We start from the raw sequence: 21,451 nt of genomic DNA, 5'->3' as shown, positions 1-21,451 counted from the left end.
TGTTACACCTGCAGATCGATTTGTCTCACAAAGTGGAGTCTGACATTCACAACGGCCATGCAATGCACCCTGGACTGAAGAGACAGACATATAGGAGAAGTGTGGGGGACCCTCTGTTAAATTACACATTTATAATATAATATGCCAATTAGCAGACACTTAGTCATGCGTACATACATTCTACGTATGGGTGGTCCCAAGAATCAAACCCACTACCCTGGTGTTACAAGTGCCATGCTCTACCAACTGAGATACATTTCTCAAGGTAGGAATATCACACAAATATGATCAATGACTCATTCGAGAGAAGACAACCTGACATTAGCCAGAATTGAAATCTGACATGTACGCTAGATGTTTTCGGTATTTGAAAGTTGTATTCCTATTAACTTCCAGTATAGTGAGAGTGGCTTTATTGTAATGCTACGTCATACCGGCTGAATTGCTCAGATAAACATAAAATGACCCCGGGAATCGATAGAACATCGCTCAGAGATGCACAAAACGCTAACATTAGAAATGGGTAAATCTTTCCTTTTAAAGCCTAATCATAGTACGCAACGCAATAACTACAAATAGCTACCCAAAATGGTGATTCCACACACAGGCACAGCGCTCTCTCTCTTTCTGACCATACTTAGAGCCTCAGCCATCTGACTCACACAGCAGACAATGGGCCTCTCAGTGGAAATGGGATCTCGCTGTTGGCTTAGGGGCTATTCTCATGGGTACCGATACTCAAGAGACATTATTGTAATGTAGAGTTGCAGAAATCTCCTGTCTGGAGTGCTACCTCCGGAGTTTGTGCACAACACTGGCACAACAGCAGCCCCCGTCCAAGGCAGGGCAGTTTAAACAGAATTGTCTCGTTCAGCCCAACACTTCTACAGTATAAATGATAATGCTTTTGAAACATACCCTCGTAAAACTGACTATACTACCAATCCTTGACTTTGGCGATGTAATTTACAAAATAGCCTCCAACACACTACTCAACAAATTGGATGCAGTCTATCACAGTGCCATCCGTGTTGTCACCAAAGCCCCATATACTACCCACCACTGCGACCTGTATGCTCTCGTTGGCGGGTCCTCGCTACGTATTCGTCACCAAACCCACTGGCTCCAGGTCATCTGTAAGCCTTTGCTTGGTAAAGCTCCGCCTTATCTCATTGGTCACTGTAGCAGCACCCACCCGTAGCACGCGCTCCAGCATGTATATTTCACTGGTCATCCCCAAAGCCAACTCCTTTGGCCGCCTTTCCTTCCAGTTCTCTGCTGCCAATGACTGGAACGAATTGCAAAAATCACTGAAGCTGGAGACTCATATCTCCCTCACTAACTTTAAGCGTCAGCTGTCAGAGCAGCTCACCGATCACTGCAGCTGTACACAGCCAATCTGTAAATAGCCCATCCAACCAACTACCTACCTCATCCCCATATTGTTTTTCTGCTCTTTTGCACACCAGTATTTCTACTTGCACATCCTCATCTGCACATACAGTGCCTTGCGAAAGTATTCGGCCCCCTTGAACTTTGCGACCTTTTGCCACATTTCAGGCTTCAAACACAAAGATATAAAACTGTATTTTTTTGTGAAGAATCAACAACAAGTGGGACACAATCTTGAAGTGGAACGACGATATTTCAAACTTTAACAAATCAGAAACTGAAAAATTGGGCGTGCAAAATTATTCAGCCCCCTTAAATTAATACTTTGTAGCGCCACCTTTTGCTGCGATTACAGCTGTAAGTCGCTTGGGGTATGTCTCTATCAGTTTTGAAAATCGAGAGACTGAAATTTTTTCCCATTCCTCCTTGCAAAACAGCTCGAGCTCAGTGAGGTTGGATGGAGAGCATTTGTGAACAGCAGTTTTCAGTTCTTTCCACAGATTCTCGATTGGATTCAGGTCTGGACTTTGACTTGGCCATTCTAACACCTGGATATGTTTATTTTTGAACCATTCCATTGTAGATTTTGCTTTATGTTTTGGATCATTGTCTTGTTGGAAGACAAATCTCCGTCCCAGTCTCAGGTCTTTTGCAGACTCCATCAGGTTTTCTTCCAGATTGGTCCTGTATTTGGCTCCATCCATCTTCCCATCAATTTTAACCATCTTCCCTGTCCCTGCTGAAGAAAAGCAGGCCCAAACCATGATGCTGCCACCACCATGTTTGACAGTGGGGATGGTGTGGTCAGGGTGATGAGCTGTGTTGCTTTTACGCCAAACATAACGTTTTGCATTGTTGCCAAAAAGTTCAATTTTGGTTTCATCTGACCAGAGCACCTTCTTCCACATGTTTGGTGTGTCTCCCAGGTGGCTTGTGGCAAACTTTAAACGACACTTTTTATGGATATCTTTAAGAAATGGCTTTCTTCTTGCCACTCTTCCATAAAGGCCAGATTTGTGCAATATACGACTGATTGTTGTCCTATGGACAGAGTCTCCCACCTCAGCTGTAGATCTCTGCAGTTCATCCAGAGTGATCATGGGCATCTTGGCTGCATCTCTGATCAGTCTTCTCCTTGTATGAGCTGAAAGTTTAGAGGGACGGCCAGGTCTTGGTAGATTTGCAGTGGTCTGATACTCCTTCCATTTCAATATTATCGCTTGCACAGTGCTCCTTGGGATGTTTAAAGCTTGGGAAATCTTTTTGTATCCAAATCCGGCTTTAAACTTCTTCACAACAGTATCTCGGACCTGCCTGGTGTGTTCCTTGTTCTTCATGATGCTCTCTGCGTTTTTAAAGGACCTCTGAGACTATCACAGTGCAGGTGCATTTTTACGGAGACTTGATTACACACAGGTGGATTGTATTTATCATCATTAGTCATTTAGGTCAACATTGGATCATTCAGAGATCCTCACTGAACTTCTGGAGAGAGTTTGCTGCACTGAAAGTAAGGGGGCTGAATAATTTTGCATGCCCAATTTTTCAGTTTGATTTGTTAAAAAAGTTTGAAATATCCAATAAATGTCGTTCCACTTCATGATTGTGTCCCGCTTGTTGTTGATTCTTCACAAAAAAATACAGTTTTATATCTTTATGTTTGAAGCCTGAAATGTGGCAAAAGGTCGCAAAGTTCAAGGGGGCCGAATACTTTCGCAAGGCACTGTATATCCTTCCAGGGTAAATTGCTAAATTGTAGTTACTTCGCCACTATTGGCCGATTTATTGCCTTACCTCCTTGCTTCATTTGTACACACTGTATACAGATAGATTTTTCTATTGTGTTATTGACTGTACGTTTGTTTATTCCATGTGTAACTCTGTTGTTTTTGTCGCACAGCTTTGCTTTATCTTGGCCAGGTCACAGTTGTAAATGAGAACTTGTTCTCAACTGGCCTCCCTGGTTAAATTTTTTAAAATCATAAACATCCCTGGGTCGACTCCTATTTTCAGTTCGCTGCAGCTAGTGACTGGAACGAGCTGCAACAAACACACAAACTGGACAGTTACCTCCATCTCTTCATTCAAAGACTCAATCATGGACACTCTTACTGACCGTTGTAGTGGCTTGTGTGATGTATTGTTGTCTTTACCTTCTTGACCATTTGTGCTGTTGACTGTGCCCAATAATGTTTGTACCATGTTTTGTGCTGCTACCATGCTGTGTTGTCACGTGTTGCTGCCTTGCTATGTTTTTGTCTTCGGTCTCTCTTTTTGTAGTGTTGTCTCTCTTGTTGTGATGTGTGTTTTTGTCCTATATTTATATAGTATTTTTATTTAGTTTTTATCCCAAGCCCCCGTCCCGGCTGGAGGCCTTTTGTTAGGGTGTCATTGTAAATAAGAATTGGTTCTTAAACTGACTTGCCTAGTTAAATAAAGGCAAAATCAATACATTTAAAAAATAACGCAGCATCTTTTTTTGTGTGAGAACCATGAGATGGAAACTTTTCTTTTTTTTCGTACATGGGAATTTACCTGCAAAAGGTATTTTTATGTTCACTATGTCATCACACACCGCCTTTTATCTGCAACAAGTCAGTTTAATGGAAACACACCTCTGCTGGGAAAAATGCAGATTTTTGGGATATTCGCAGATTTTTGGGATATTCGCATGAAAATCTGTCGCCAATTGGATGGAAACCTAGCTACAGACAGAGACGACTGCAGATAGACAATATAACTAACTAGGCTGAGCTAGCTTTATGCAAGGCCTTTGTATCTGTAATAAAACATATATTGATTTAATTATTCCAATCAATAATTTCTTTAAAATAACGTAAATATATAGGTCTATTTTAGGCTACAAATACACAGCTTAGGCTATAGATGCATGACGTTACTGCTTCATTTCCCGTAGCCAGGCCCAGATGTGATCAGAGCGCATTGGCTTCTCTAGGCTATCTGCAGCTGTGGTTATCAGAAGGCTACAGTTGATCAGACTGAAGTGCAGATTAATTGTGCATGAGTTGACAAATCATGAGGCATGAAAAGGGGGGGGGGGTTGGTGGATATGAATTCACTTATACACATGTTTTCAGTTGCAATTTGCTTTTACTACATGTACTGATTTGCATGATATTGCTAAAAATGAAGACTGGTATGTTGTAAGGTTGTACTTTTTATATTCGTATGGGAGGGTTAATTATTCATCTTTGATAGGCTAGCGTTACTTAAAGACATGCTGTTAGCAACTGTGTGCTTTTTTCTTGAAGCAAAAATGTAATGTGTAGCCTCTAGACGAGAAAGTAAATCCTTTGTCTGCACATGCTTGGGAATTGTTGCATTATTCAAGAGTGTAATGTGGTTTGGTTCCATTATTCAAACGTGTAATATGGTTAAGTCGAAAAGTCACTTGCATGCTTACTGGCTGGTTTTAGTAAGCTTTATATGGGATTTTCCCGTGTGCCAGTGGCCAATCACAGGTGTCTATTAAACCCCTGGTTCAGTAGAAGGTATGAACAAGGAACCTCCTGATTGGTTAAAAGTGTGGCCTGACTATCCTTTTTGCCAAGGAGACATTTGTCCCTGGCTGCATCTTAAATGGTACCCTATTCTCTCTATAGTGCACTACTACCCATGAGCCCTGGTCCAAAGTAGTGCACTATATATTTGGAATAGGGTGCCATTTGGGATCCCTGTGTATGCTCCCTCCATAACTGTTTACAGCAGCCAGGCTACTCCGATGTCTTATCAAATGAGTGGCTGTGCTGTCATTACAGTATTGTTTGTCGCTGGTGTACATGGATGTAGAGAGAGCTTGGCAACACGCCTGTTTCGGAGCTGGCGCCAAGCTATTACCTACATATTACCTACCCAAGGATAGGTGTTCTGTTGCCAAGCATCAACATTACCCACCTCGGAATAGGTGCTCTGTTGGCCAGCATCAGCACTCTGGTCTTGTGTAAATCTGTCTGTGTTAATCTTAACAACGTTTTGAAACGGCAGTTGTCCAAGAGCTCTTAAGTGATTTACATTCTAGAAGACCTGCGTGAGCGGCAATCTTTTTTTCCACCTCAGTTTTTTTTTTCTGCCTTCGCCATCTGGTAACGCACATAAGCGCGAGCGCACACACACAAACGCTACCCAGTCAGCCACTTAAGCAAGCCATCCACAATCCTTCTCTCTCTCACTCACTCACATATTACACTCACTCACTCACATATTACACTCACATATTACACTCACTCACTCACATATTACACTCACTCACTCACTCACATATTACACTCACTCACACAGGCCACATCTATATTGGTAGGCCAATGCAGCCTTATGTCATAGATCAGAGGCCCCTGTGACGCCCTCCTAAACCAGGTCTGCGTCTCAAATGGCACCCTATTCCCTTTATACTGCACTACTTTTGACCAGGGCCTCTATGGAATAGTACCATTTGGGATGCAACCCAGGAGTGATGGATGGAGTAATGGCTCTGTGGCTGTGCCCTCATCCTTGCTTCCTCCGTCCTTTTCTCAATTCCTTTCAAAGCTCATTGGAGGAGGAGGTCTGACTGAGGGACCATAGATCCTTCCTTCCAACGGGCTATGAAAATGAATTCAGTAAACGAGGACGGAGGAATCAAGGATTTGACCGCTATTAATGTTTTCACACCCGGCCTGTATGTCTGTGCCAGACGTTCCTCGCCTGATGGTTTGAACGCCCTCAGCTTCACTTGTCCTCTCTGTCACAGCCCTGAGGACACACAACCCTCTCTGGCAAACACACACACCCCTTACAGCGCTGTCTGTGCGTGTGAGTTTGTTCGAAAGAGAGGCACTTTCTCTCTCTCCCTTCCATCTCTCATCCCGCTTTCTCTCTCTCTCTCTCTCTCTCTCTCTCTCCACGCACATCTCTCTCTCTCCGCCCACATCTCTCCCTCTCTGCCCACATCTCTCCCTCACTGTCTGCCTATGATGCCATCTCATTCATGTCTTAACTCTCTCTGTCTGTCTGTGCAGGTAGTAAACCCAAAGGCCTGCAGTGGGTGGTGGACGTGACCATAGCGTACTCCAAAGCCAGGCCCATGGACATCCAGACGTGGATCTTTGGCTACAGACCTCCCACAGTCACGCACGTACACTACAGGTAAGGACTGAGCCTAACTACACTGACACCTCTCTCTCCGCTTCTCACCCTCTCACTTGTTGAGTATCAGAGGTTGGGTTAGTTTTGGCCAGGTTGCGGTACCTATATCTTTGTCTGGCACTCTTTCTCATGGAAAATGGAATACGAATATCCCAAGGCTCTTGTTGTTAAGATCTAGTAATGATGGATTAATTAGACAGAGGATGGTTGCTGTTGCCTGTCACCAACACTCTCTGCCTCTGCTGTGTACAGCAGGTTCCGTATGTCCTTCCCTCAGCAGTTTCTACCTATCATTCTCTGGCCATTCTCATATTCAATTAGTGCACTCACAATGCTCGCTCGCGTCAACGAGCGTCTGCGTTGCCAAGGGCTAAAATAGAAGTCATTCCTATTTCTGACGCAGATCGTGCTGCAAGTCCTGCCTCTCCCATCTCCTTATTGGTTTATAGAAGCAGGTACCCACGTGCCATCTCCTCATTGGTTATACCCACGTGGGTGATTGAAAGACTAACTGTGTTGCCGGTTGTCGTGGTAATACTATGAAAGTGTAGATGCCAATCACCATATAAGTTCAAAGATGAAAAAGCCTGGAAGGAGAAGAGATGACTAGAAACGATTCGGTTGGCAGTTTTATGTGTGGATTAATTGTCAGAGTAGAGGACCTTGTGCATTTCAGGTAAAATAACAACCTAATGTTTATATCCCAGGACAAATTAGCTAGCAACAGCAAGCTAGCTAAATGGGACAAATTAGCTAGCAAGTGCAAGCTAACTAGTTAAATTGCCATAAATGTTTAATGCTTTTCGACCTGTCCCCAAATTAATGTCATTGGTTCAGAGTTTGTTTTGATATTTTAACCTGCGTGATGTGATCGCGCGCAGCCGGTTTGGGTTCCGTGTAAGGTCTTTAAAAATACACTTCTGGGCCTCCCAAGTGGTCTAAGGCACTGCATCATAGTGCTAGCTGTGCCACCAGAGACTCTGGGTTCGAGCCCAGGCTCTGTCGCAGCCGGCCGCGACCGGGGGGCCCATGGGGCGGCGCACAATTGGCCCAGCATCGTCCGGGTTAGGGAGGGTTTGGCAGGCAGGGATATCCTTGTCTCATCGCGCACTAGCGACTCCTGTGGTGAGCCGGGCGCAGTGCTCGCTGACCAGGTCGCTAGGTGTACGGTGAATCCTCCGAAACATTGGTGCTGCTGGCTTCCGGGTTGGATGCGCGCTGTGTTAAGAAGCAGTGCATGGCTCTCGACCTTCGCCTCTCCCGAATCCGTACGGGAGTTGCAGCGATGAGACAAGACAGTAACTACTAACAATTGGATACCACGAAAAAGGGGTTAAAAGTAAAATGTAAAAATAAAATACTCTTCTACTATTTTGAACAATAGAGGACATTTGAGGGCCTACACAGCCCATTTGTGCCATGTAATGAGGATACCTGCACCACCTAGTGAAGTGTGCTGTGCTATTGTGAAGTAATTCACATGATAAAAGAGGTGAAAGGGAGCCTGGATTGCCACTGTAATGCAATTACTGCTAATTTTGCATAGAAGGGACATGGAGATGTTGTTGCTCCATAGTAAGTCCTTTTCACGTGACACAGTCCAGTCGGAAGTATGGAGCCACCCTAACTGCATTAAGGAGCCGCCCTCACTTCTGTACAGACAGAGAGGTTTTAGCAGCAACATAAAAGGTAGAAATATATCCTCATGTCGAAGCCTACAGTTGGTGTGGTGGCGTTAGGAATTCCCCCACTCCATTGAAGTTGGGCTGGCCTCGTGTCAACATGAGTCATCATGGCACACTTGACATGAATGTGGCACTCAAATCTCCTTTTCACCCCAAGGATCAGCCTTGGAAGTTTTGCTCAAAACATTATTATAATTTTTTTACCCTTTTAGTGTGGGTCAAGGCCGTAGCCATGGAATCAACATTGGGGGTGACCAAATCTGCCCTCCCCCCTGGATTATATATACATTTTTTTTATGTAAAACTAATTTCCTGCCATTCTAAAATATTTTAAAATTCACTAACACATGCGATGAACTTCTTATTTTGTTTTTTACAATAATGTCTAATAGTGTATTGTATTACACTGCTCTTTTTTATTTGTTACCTTTTCTTGTCTCATTGTATGTAATGGCAGAGATTAGGGATGAATAAAGTATAACCATAATCATATAAACAGAAATCTATGCATTGTTATATGAAGACAAGTCCAAATATTGTGGCCAAGGTTTAGCAAATTGTTGTTTTTATTTACAAGTAAACTTGGGTGGGCAGCAGGGTCGTTTGCTCTGCTCTCCTCTCCTCTTCTCTCCAGCCCTCTATTCTCCTCTGGTCCTATATTCTCCTCTCCAGTCATCTCTTCTCCTTTCCTCTCCTATCCTCTCATCTCCTCTCCAGGCAATGTGTTTTGACTTGCCACTCTTCAAGCAAAGGATCCAAAGGCCTTTTTGCGCTTTTCGTTGACACCGATAAAAGACTGGCATATTCCTTCAAGGTTCAGTTTCTCCTGGTGCACGTGACACATGGCCACATTATTCAGCCCTGTTTGATTCATGGATGATCTAAGCCATGTCTTCAGCCTCCTCAGGGCACGCACTCCTCTGAGCTCTTTTGACATGTCTAATTAGCCCCAAACATGGCCACTGGGACCTGCAGTAGTCTTGAATCCAATTCAGGATACTCGTCTACCACCATGTCTATGTCTCCGCGTAGCTGCACATGTTCAAGCTGCTACAGCTTGTGGAATCCAGCTTGATCAAACCTCTCTATGAATTGAGTATTCACAAGGCATTGTAGAATTGGTCTCTGTACAAAAACTGGGCATACGGATGTATAAGGGCTGCAGCCTGACCGGTGTAACGCTTTGTAGGTTTGTGGAAATGAGGCATCCGAATAGGTTATAGGTCCAACTTTGTTGCCATAGCAGTTGCTTTGCGAACAAGACATCAAAGTGCTCCTCCGTTTGCTTGTCATGCATTCTTGTTTTGACATGGTCCACAGCCTCCAACATGCCTGAAACGGTCTGTTTCCTAAGCTGCAGGGAGGTGTTCAGACACTCCAAATCCCCCATCAGGTCTTCAGCCATTACAAGGCCGAGCACAGTGTTCCCTTTTAGAAATGTTCCATGAAGACCATTAGCCTTAGTTGAAGTGTCAGATGAGCTGCATGGTGCCAGTTCTTCAAGGACTGTCAGCACTGACTCCTATTGGCTGAGAACTGAGCGGATGGCAGGGGTGCGAACAGTCCACCTGGTGGGACAGAGAGGTTTCAACAAGGTGAAACCATGCTTTGATTTTGCAATTTCTTGGAAAATCACCTTGAACTTGCCAGATTGATTAAAGAAGCCTCCCAATTCATGCACCAGATCCATTGAATCTCTTACTAGTGGAGAGGCTACACAGGCAGCCTGCGTAACTAAGTTCACTCAGGGTGGACCACAGTGACAATACACAGCCAGCGGTTGTTCTTTCCTTCAAATGGCTTGCAACCCCTGCAATCAACCAGCCATGTTTGTGGCACCGTCATAGGCTTGTCCTGGAAGTTGGGACAGAGGAAGGCCTAGACACATCATGATATATCCTGGGTGCATTCAAACATATTGACTCCTGCTCAACTCGGATTAGACAAAGATTTTTTCAACAACAACAACAACAGCAGCAGCAAGCAGGACTCACACGATATTCTCCAAACACCCCACAGGGCAGACATCCCAATTATTCGCAAAAGGAAGCGACGCAGAGGAAGAAGAGCCGGATGCCTCGTCCAGACCTGCAGGAGGCAACTAGGAAGGCTGCCGTTACCGTCAATATTACTCGCAAACGTGCAATCACTGGACAATAAACTAGATGAGGTACGATCACGAATATCCTACCAACGGGACATCAAAAACTGTAATATCCTATGTTTCACGGAATCGTGACTGAATGACGACATGGATATTCAGCTAGCGGGATACACGGCAGGCAGGATAGAACAGCACACTCCAGTAAGACGAGAGGGGGACGGTCTGCATATTTGTAAACAACAGCTGGTGCACGAAATCTAAGGAAGTCTCTAGATTTTGCTCGCCTGAAGTAGAGTATATTATGATAAATTGCAGGCCACACTACTTGCCTAGAGAGTTTTCAGCTATACTTTTCGTGGCTGTTTATTTACCACAGACAGATGCCGGCACTTAAGACCACACTCAGCCAGCTGTATAAGGAAATAAGCAAACAGGAAACCACTCACCCAGAGGCGGCGCTCCTAGTGGCCGGAGACTTTAATGCAGGGAAACTTAAATCAGTTCTACCAAATCTCTATCAACATGTTAAATGTGCAACCAGAGGGGGGAAAAATTCTAGATCATCTGTACTCCACACACAGGGATGCGTACAGAGCTCTCCCTCGCCCTCCATTTGGCTAATCTGACCACAACTGTATCCTCCTGATTCCTGCTTACAAGCAAAAATTAAAGCAGGAAGCACCAGTGACTCGGTCTTTAAAAAAAAATGGTCAGATGAAGCAGATGCTCAACTACAGGACTGTTTTGCTATCACAGACTGGAACATGTTCCGGGATTCTTCCGATGACATTGAGGAATATATCACATCAGTCACTGGCTTTATCAATAAGTGCATTGAGGACGTCATCCCCACAGTGACTGTACGTACATATCCCAACCAGAAGCCATGGATTACAGGCAACATTCGCACTGAGCTAAAGGGTAAAGAGCTGCTGCTTTCAAGGTGCGGGACTCTAACCCAGAAGCTTACAAGTAATCCCGCTATGCTCTGCGACGAACCTTCAAACAGGCAAAGCGTCAATACAGGGCTAAGATTGAATCATACTACACCAGCTCCGACGCTCGTCGGATGTGGCAGGGCTTGCACACTATTACAGACTACAAAGGGAAGCACAGCTGCCCAGTGACACGAGCATACCAGACGAGCTAAATCACTTCAATGCTCGCGTCGAGGCAAGCAACACCGAGGCTTGCATGAGAGCATCAGCTGTTCCGGACGACTGTGATCCACTCTCCGTAGCCGACGTGAGTAAGACCTTTAAACAGGTCAACATTCACAAGGCTGTGGGGCCAGATGGATTACTAAGACGTGTGCTCCGGGCATGTGCTGACCAACTGGCAGGTGTCTTCACTGACATTTTCAACATGTCCCTGATTGAGTCTGTAATACCAACATGCTTCAAGCAGACCACCATAGTTCCTGTGCCCAAGAACACAAAGGCAACCTGCCTAAATGACTACAGACACGTGGCACTCACATCCGTAGCCATGAAGTACTTTGAAAGGCTGGAAATGGCTCACATCAACACCATTATCCCAGAAACCCTAGACACACTCCAATTTGCATACCACCCCAACAGATCCACAGATGATGCAATCTCTATTGCACTCCACCCTTTCCCACCTGGACAAAGGGAACACCTATGTGAGAATGCTATTCATTGACTACAGCTCAGCGTTCTACACCATAGTACCCTCAAAGCTCATCACTAAGCTAAGGAACCTGGGACAAAACACCTCCCACTGCAACTGGATCCTGGATTTCCTGACTGGCTGCCCCCAGGTGGTGAGGGTAGGTATAGCAACACATCTGCCACGCTGATCCTCAACACTGGAGCTTCCCAGGGGTGCGTGCTCAGTCCCCTCCTGTACTCCCTGTTCACCCACGACTGTATGGCCAGGCACGACTCCAACACCACCATTAAGTTTGCTGACGACACAACGGTGGTAGGCCTGAACACCGACAACGATGAGACAGCCTATAGGAAGGAGGTCAGAGACCTTTCCGGGTGGTGCCAGAATAACAACCTATCCCTCAACGTAACCAAGACTAAGGAGATTGTGGACTACAGAAAAAGGAGCACCGAGCACGTCCCCATTCTCATCGACGGGGCTGTAGTGGAGCAGGTTGAGAGCTTCAAATTCCTTGGTGTCCACATCAACAACAAACTAGAATGGTCCAAACACACCAAGGCAGTCATGAAGAGGGCACGACCAGGCCTATTCCACCTCAGGAAACTTAAAAGATTTGGCATGGGTCCTGAGATCCTCAAAAGGTTCAACAGCTGCAACATCAAGAGCATCCTGACCGGTTGCATCACTGTCTGGTACGGCAATTGCTCGGCCTCCGACCGCATGCCAAATCTACAGAGGGTAGTGCGTACGGCCCAGTACATCACTGGGGCAAAGCTGCCTGCCATCCACGACCTCTATACCAGGCGGTGTCAGATGAAGGCCCTAAAAATTGTCAAAGGCCCCAGCCACCGCAGTCATAGACTGTTCTCTCTACCACTGCATGGCAAGCGGTACCGGAGTGCCAAGTATAGGACAAAAAGGCTTCTCAACAGTTTTTACCCCCAAGCCATAAGACTCCTGAACAGGTAACCAAATGGTTACCCGGACTATTTGCATTGTGTGCCCCCCCCTAACCCCTCTTTTACGCTGCTGCTAATCTCTGTTTATCTTATATGCATAGTCACTTTAACTATACCCACATGTACATACTACCTCAATAAACCTGATTAACAGGTGTCTGTATATAGCCTTGCTACTCTTATTGTCAAATGTCTTTTTACTGTTGTTTTATTTATTTACTTACCTACACACACTTTTTTTTCCTCCACACTATTGGTTAGAGCCTGTAAGTAAGCATTTCACTGTAAGGTCTACACCTGTTGTATTCGGCGCACGTGACAAATAAACTTTCATTTGATTTGATCACATGCCATCTTGGCTATATTTTGCCTTGTCATTGACACTTCATAGAGTCCCAGGAATTCTTCCTTTGGTTGTAGATCTGCATCTACAAAGAGTCAAACATATTGACTCCTGATCAACTCCTGATATATCCCGGGTGCCATCAATGATAAGTGCGAACTGGACCACTGGCAATGATATTATTTCCAATACAATTTCTTTGCTCAGCAGCTTCAAAATGTTGTTTTGCATTTGGGGACTGGTGAAATCAAAGTGACCTTTCAGCCAGGTGGTCAGCTCTGCATCGCCCTTTGCCTTGTACTTTAGAAGCTGGCTGAAATTCCCGCTCTCCTTATCAACGCCTCGTCATTTGTGACACTGGCTGTCTTTATGCGCACTAAATGTCTCCAGTGCCGCCGACCAATTTTGAAAGCCAGGCTTGACAAAAGCTGAATCTGCTTTGGACGCAAGCTGAGACTTTTGTGTTGCCAAGTATTTAGCACAATAGAAACAGTGGACCCTCTTTAAGGAGGGTCTGTAATGGAGCCAAGTATAATCTTTTAACCATTTCTCCTGAAAGTAGTGTCATATTTGATAGGGTTTGACATTCACATTTGTCTGATTTGGCATGTCTGTCTGCCTGCCATTGTCTCAAACTCACTCTCTCTTGATTGTATTATCTGAGATACACATGAGAAGCCATACTTAGAGGAACATCTCATCTTAAATTAACATTATTCACTCTTAACCATCAATATTTGCTCCTTTTCTCACTCACCTCCATGTCACCTGCTCTCCCTGCCCTGTTGGCATCCTCATGCTCTCTCTCTCCCTGCCCTGTTGGCATCCTCATGCTCTCTCTCTCCCTGCCCTGTCGGCATCCTCATGCTCTCTCTCTCCCTGCCCTGTCGGCATCCTCACGCTCTCTCTCTCCCTGCCCTGTCGGCATCCTCACGCTCTCTCTCTCCCTGCCCTGTCGGCATCCTCACGCTCTCTCTCCCTCCCTGCCCTGTCGGCATCCTCACGCTCTCTCTCCCTCCCTGCCCTGTCGGCATCCTCACGCTATCTCTCCCTGCCCTGTCAGCATCCTCACGCTATCTCTCCCTGCCCTGTCGGCATGCTCGCTCTCCCTGCCCTGTCGGCATCCTCACGCTCTCTCTCTCTCTCTCTCTCTCCCTGCCCTGTCGGCATCCTCACGCTCTCTCTCTCTCTCTCCCTGCCCTGTCGGCATCCTCACGCACTCTCTCTCTCTCTCCCTGCCCTGTCGGCATCCTCACGCTCTCTCTCTCTCCCTGCCCTGTCGGCATCCTCACGCTCTCTTTCTCTCCCTGCCCTGTCGGCATCCTCACGCTCTCTCTCTCTCCCTGCCCTGTCGGCATCCTCACGCTCTCTCTCTCTCCCTGCCCTGTCGGCATCCTCACGCTCTCTCTCTCTCTCCCTGCCCTGTCGGCATCCTCACGCTCTCTCTCTCTCCCTGCCCTGTCGGCATCCTCACGCTCTCTCTCTCTCCCTGCCCTGTCGGCATCCTCACGCTCTCTCTCTCTCCCTGCCCTGTCGGCATCCTCACGCTCTCTCTCTCTCCCTGCCCTGTCGGCATCCTCACGCTCTCTCTCTCCCTGCCCTGTCGGCATCCTCACGCTCTCTCTCTCTCCCTGCCCTGTCGGCATCCTCACGCTCTCTCTCTCTCCCTGCCCTGTCGGCATCCTCACGCTCTCTCTCTCTCCCTGCCCTGTCGGGCATCCTCACGCTCTCTCTCTCTCCCTGCCCTGTCGGGCATCCTCACGCTCTCTCTCTCTCCCTGCCCTGTCGGGCATCCTCACGCTCTCTCTCTCTCCCTGCCCTGTCGGCATCCTCACGCTCTCTCTCTCTCTCCCTACCCTGTCGGCATCCTCACGCTCTCTCTCTCTCTCCCTGCCCTGTCGTCATCCTCACGCTCTCTCTCTCTCCCTGCCCTGTCGGCATCCTCACGCTCTCTCTCTCTCCCTGCCCTGTCGGCATCCTCACGCTTTCTCTCTCTCCCTGCCCTGTCGGCATCCTCACGCTCTCTCTCCCTCCCTTCCCTGTCGGCATCCTCACGCTATCTCTCCCTGCCCTGTCAGCATCCTCACGCTATCTCTCCCTGCCCTGTCGGCATGCTCGCTCTCCCTGCCCTGTCGGCATCCTCACGCTCTCTTTCTCTCTCTCTCTCTCCCTGCCCTGTCGGCATCCTCACGCTCTCTCTCTCTCTCTCCCTGCCCTGTCGGCATCCTCACGCACTCTCTCTCTCTCTCCCTGCCCTGTCGGCATCCTCACGCTCTCTCTCTCTCCCTGCCCTGTCGGCATCCTCACGCTCTCTTTCTCTCCCTGCCCTGTCGGCATCCTCACGCTCTCTCTCTCTCCCTGCCCTGTCGGCATCCTCACGCTCTCTCTCTCTCTCCCTGCCCTGTCGGCATCCTCACGCTCTCTCTCTCTCCCTGCCCTGTCGGCATCCTCACGCTCTCTCTCTCTCCCTGCCCTGTCGGCATCCTCACGCTCTCTCTCTCTCCCTGCCCTGTCGGCATCCTCACGCTCTCTCTCTCTCCCTGCCCTGTCGGCATCCTCACGCTCTCTCTCTCCCTGCCCTGTCGGCATCCTCACGCTCTCTCTCTCTCCCTGCCCTGTCGGCATCCTCACGCTCTCTCTCTCTCCCTGCCCTGTCGGCATCCTCACGCTCTCTCTCTCTCCCTGCCCTGTCGGGCATCCTCACGCTCTCTCTCTCTCCCTGCCCTGTCGGGCATCCTCACGCTCTCTCTCTCTCCCTGCCCTGTCGGGCATCCTCACGCTCTCTCTCTCTCCCTGCCCTGTCGGCATCCTCACGCTCTCTCTCTCTCTCCCTACCCTGTCGGCATCCTCACGCTCTCTCTCTCTCTCCCTGCCCTGTCGTCATCCTCACGCTCTCTCTCTCTCCCTGCCCTGTCGGCATCCTCACGCTCTCTCTCTCTCCCTGCCCTGTCGGCATCCTCACGCTTTCTCTCTCTCCCTGCCCTGTCGGCATCCTCACGCTCTCTCTCTCTCTCTCCCTGCCCTGTCGGCATCCTCACGCTCTCTCTCTCTCTCTCCCTGCCCTGTCGGCATCCTCACGCTCTCTCTCTCTCTCTCCCTGCCCTGTCGGCATCCTCACGCTCTCTCTCTCTCTCTCCCTGCCCTGTCGGCATCCTCACGCTCTCTCTCTCTCTCTCCCTGCCCTGTCGGCATCCTCACGCTCTCTCTCTCTCTCTCCCTGCCCTGTCGGCATCCTCACGCTCTCTCTCTCCCTGCCCTGTCGGCATCCTCACGCTCTCTCTCTCTCTCTCCCTGCCCTGTCGGCATCCTCACGCTCTCTCTCTCTCTCCCTGCCCTGTCGGCATCCTCACGCTCTCTCTCTCTCTCTCTCCCTGCCCTGTCGGCATCCTCACGCTCTCTATCTCTCCCTGCCCTGTCGGCATCCTCACGCTCTCTCTCTCTCCCTGCCCTGTCGGCATCCTCACGCTCTCTCTCTCTCCCTGCCCTGTCGGCATCCTCACGCTCTCTCTCTCTCTCTCCCTGCCCTGTCGGCATCCTCACGCTCTCTCTCTCTCCCTGCCCTGTCGGCATCCTCACGCTCTCTCTCTCTCCCTGCCCTGTCGGCATCCTCACGCTCTCTCTCTCTCCCTGCCCTGTCGGCATCCTCACGCTCTCTCTCTCTCCCTGCCCTGTCGGCATCCTCACGCTCTCTCTCGCTCCCTGCCCTGTCGGCATCCTCACGCTCTCTCTCGCTCCCTGCCCTGTCGGCATCCTCACGCTCTCTCTCTCTCTCCCTGCCCTGTCGGCATCCTCACGCTCTCTCTCTCTCCCTGCCCTGTCGGCATCCTCACGCTCTCTCTCTCTCTCTCCCTGCACTGTCGGCATCCTCACGCTCTCTCTCTCTCTCTCTCTCTCCCTTCCCTGTCGGCATCCTCACGCTCTCTCTCTCTCTCTCTCCCTGCCCTGTCAGCATCCTCACGCTCTCTCTCTCTCCCTGCCCTGTCGGCATCCTCACGCTCTCTCTCTCTCCCTGCCCTGTCGGCATCCTCACGCTCTCTCTCTCTCCCTGCCCTGTCGGCATCCTCACGCTCTCTCTCCCTCCCTGCCCTGTCGGCATGCTCGCTCTCCCTGCCCTGCCCTGTCGGCATGCTCGCTCTCCCTGCCCTGCCCTGTCGGCATGCTCGCTCTCCCTGCCCTGCCCTGTCGGCATGCTCGCTCTCCCTGCCCTGTCGGCATCCTCATGCTCTCTCTCTCTCCCTGCCCTGTCGGCATGCTCTCCCTCTCTCTCCCTGCCCTGTCGGCATCCTCATGCTCTCCCTCTCTCCCAGCCCTGTCGGCGTCCTCATGCTCTCTCTCTCCCTGCCCTGTCGGCATCCTCATGCTCTCTCTCTCCCTGCCCTGTCGGCGTCCTCATGCTCTCTCTCTCCCTGCCCTGTCGGCGTCCTCATGCTCTCTCTCTCCCTGCCCTGTCGGCGTCCTCATGCTCTCTCTCTCCCTGCCCTGTCGGCGTCCTCATGCTCTCTCTCTCTCCCTGCCCTGTCGGCGTCCTCATGCTCTCTCTCTCCCTGCCCTGTCGGCGTCCTCATGCTCTCTCTCTCCCTGCCCTGTCGGCGTCCTCATGCTCTCTCTCCCTGCCCTGTCGGCGTCCTCATGCTCTCTCTCCCTGCCCTGTCGGCGTCCTCATGCTCTCTCTCTCCCTGCCCTGTCGGCATCCTCATGCTCTCTCTCCCTGCCCTGTCGGCGTCCTCATGCTCGCTCTCTCTCTCTCTACCTCTCTCTCCACCTCTCTCTCTCTACACACCAGAGTGAACATGAAATCAATATTATCAGTAAACAAGTGGTGTTTCTTGCCATTATGTTCAGGAATGGATTACTAACCATTTCTGATCTGAATGGCAATGATTATTATATCAATAAACATTGACTAATCTCTTGTACTCCTGTCTACTACTATTATCTGACTGGTGATTATTATAGAAACATTGACTCATCTCTTGTACTCCTGTAGACTTCTCATCTGACTGGTGATTATTATAGAAACATTGAGTCATCTCTTGTACTACTGTAGACTTCTATCATCTGACTGATGATTATTATAGAAACATTGACTCATCTCTTGTACTCCTGTCTACTACTATCATCTGACTGGTGATTATTATAGAAACATTGACTCATCTCTTGTACTACTGTAGACTTCTATCATCTGACTGATGATTATTATAGAAACATTGACTCATCTCTTGTACTCCTGTCTACTACTATCATCTGACTGGTGATTATTATAGAAACATTGACTCATCTCTTGTACTACTGTAGACTTCTATCATCTGACTGGTGATTATTATAGAAACATTGACTCATCTCTTGTACTACTGTAGACTTCTATCATCTGACTGGTGATTATCTACTACTGTAGACTTATATCATTTGACTGGTGATTATTATAGAAACATTGACTCATCTCTTGTACTCCTGTCTACTACTATCATCTGACTGGTGATTATTATAGAAACATTGACTCATCTCTTGTACTACTGTAGACTTCTATCATCTGACTGGTGATTATCTACTACTGTAGACTTATATCATTTGACTGGTGATTATTATAGAAACATTGACTCATCTCTTGTACTCCTGTCTACTACTATCATCTGACTGATGATTATTATAGATACATTGACTTGTAGTACTTGTTTACTCTACTCTTGTACTACTTACCCCTGACATCCTTGGAGAGCTCTTTGGTCTTGGCCATGGGGGAGAGTTTGGAATCTGATTGATTGATTGCCTCTGTGGACAGGTGTCTTTTATATAGGTAACCAGCTTTGATTAGGAGTGTACTCCTAATCTCAGCTCGTTACCTGTATAAAAGACACCTGGAAGACAGAAATCTTTCTGATTGAGAGGGGGTCAAATACTTATTTAAAATAAAATCAATTTGACATGTGTTTTTCAGGATTTTTTTGTTATTCTGTCTCTCACTGTTCAAATAAACCTACCATTAAAATTATAGACGGATCATTTCTTTGTCAGTGGGCAAAGTACAAAATCAGCAGGGGATCAAACTTTTTTCCCTCACTATATACATTCTACTATAAAGTATGTCTATACAGTATATGATACAGTACATCTATACAGTACAGCTATACACTCTACTATACAGTACAGCTATACAGTACATCTATAAGGTCTACTATACAGTCTACAATACAGTACATCTACAGTATACTATAAAGTACATCTATACAGTCTACTATACAGTACACTATACGGTACATCTATACAGTCTCTATACAGTCTACTTTACAGTACATATATACAGTATACTATAAAGTACATCTATACAGTACAGCTATACAGTACAGTTATAAAGTACATATATACAGTATACTATACAGTCTCCTATACAGTCTACTATACAGTCTAATATCAGTACATCTATACAGTATACTATACAGCATACTATACGGTACATCTATACAGTATACAATACCGTATAGCTATACAGTATACTATACAGTACATCTATACAGTACAGCTATACAGTACAGCTATACAGCATACTATACAGTACAGCTATACAGTACATATGTAAAGTATACTATACAGTTCATCTATAGTCTACTATACAGTACATCTATACCGTACAGCTATACAGTCTACTATACAGTACATATATACACTACATCTATACAGTATAGTATACAGCATACTATACGGTACATCTATACAGTATACTATAAAGTACATCTATACAGTCTACTATACAGTACAGCTATACAGTACATCTATGCAGAAAACTATACAGTACATATATACAGTTTCCTATACAGTACATCTATACAGTACAGCTATACAGTCTACTATACATTACATATATACAGTACATCTATACAGTCTACTATACAGTACAGCTATACAGTATACAATACAGTCTACTATACAGCATACTATACGGTAAATATATACAGTCTACTTTACAGTACATCTATACAGTCCACTATACAGTACAGCTATACAGTATACTATACAGTCTACTATACGGTACATCTATACAGTATACTATACAGCATACTATACGGTACATCTATACAGTCTACTTTACAGTACATCTATACAGTCTACTTTACAGTACATCTATACAGTCTACTATACAGTACAGCTATACAGTACAGTTATAAAGTACATATATACAGTATACTATACAGTACAGCTATACAGTACATACAGTATACTATACAGTACATATATACAGTATACTATACCGTCTACTATACAGTACATCTATACAGTATACTATACAGTCTGCTATACAGTCTACTATACAGTACACTATACAGTCTGCTATACAGTACATATATACAGTCTGCTATACAGTACAGCTATACAGTACATATATACAGTATACTATACAGTACAGCTATACAGTCTACTATACAGTCTGCTATACAGTACATCTATACAGTACAGCTATACGTTCTACTATACAGTATATCTATACAGAAAACTATACAGTACATCTATACAGTACAGTCTACTATACAGTACATCTATACAGTCTACTATACAGTACATATATACAGTATACTATACAGTCTACTATACAGTCTGCTATACAGTACATCTATACAGTCTGCTATACAGTACATCTATACAGTACAGCTATACGTTCTACTATACAGTATATCTATACAGAAAACTATACAGTACATCTATACAGTTTACTATACAGTACAGTCTACTATACAGTACATCTATACAGTCTACTATACAGTACAGTCTACTATACAGTGCAGCTATACAGTACATCTATACAGTCTACTATACAGTACAGCTATAGTCTCTATACAGTACATCTATACAGTACAGCTATACGGTCTATTATACAGTACAGGTATACTATACAGTACAGCTATACAGTGTACTATACAGTACATATTTTCAGTCTACTATACAGTACAGATATACAGTACATCTATACAGTTTATACAGTACAGCTGTACAGTACATCTATACTATACAGTACATCTATACAGTCTACTATACAGTCTGCTATACAGTACATCTATACAGTACAGCTATACAGTCTACTATACAGTACAGCTATACGGTCTACTATACAGTACAGCTATACAGTCTACAATACAGTACATCTTTTCAGTCTACTATACAGTACAGCTATACAGTCTACTATACAGTACATCTATACAGT

At 46.5% G+C, this 21,451-nt stretch overlaps 1 protein-coding gene across 2 annotated transcripts in view; it reads left to right on the top strand.

Annotated features, from left to right (window-relative positions):
• The window catches only part of LOC109866765 (acyl-CoA:lysophosphatidylglycerol acyltransferase 1), a 93,268-nt gene that overhangs the window by 57,522 nt on the left and 14,295 nt on the right, over positions 1 to 21,451 (top strand). For both annotated transcript variants that reach the window (XM_031800688.1, XM_020455605.2), the window contains one exon: positions 6,408 to 6,534. In XM_031800688.1, coding sequence (XP_031656548.1) covers positions 6,408 to 6,534 — 127 coding nt within the window. The remainder of the gene's footprint in view (positions 1 to 6,407; positions 6,535 to 21,451) is intronic.

The sequence above is a fragment of the Oncorhynchus kisutch genome, linkage group LG21 (genome assembly GCF_002021735.2).
Source record: "Oncorhynchus kisutch isolate 150728-3 linkage group LG21, Okis_V2, whole genome shotgun sequence".
Taxonomy (NCBI): Eukaryota; Metazoa; Chordata; class Actinopteri; order Salmoniformes; family Salmonidae; genus Oncorhynchus; species Oncorhynchus kisutch.
The sequence above is the reverse complement of the archived record's forward strand: the minus strand, read 5'-3'. Positions and strand labels throughout refer to the sequence as shown.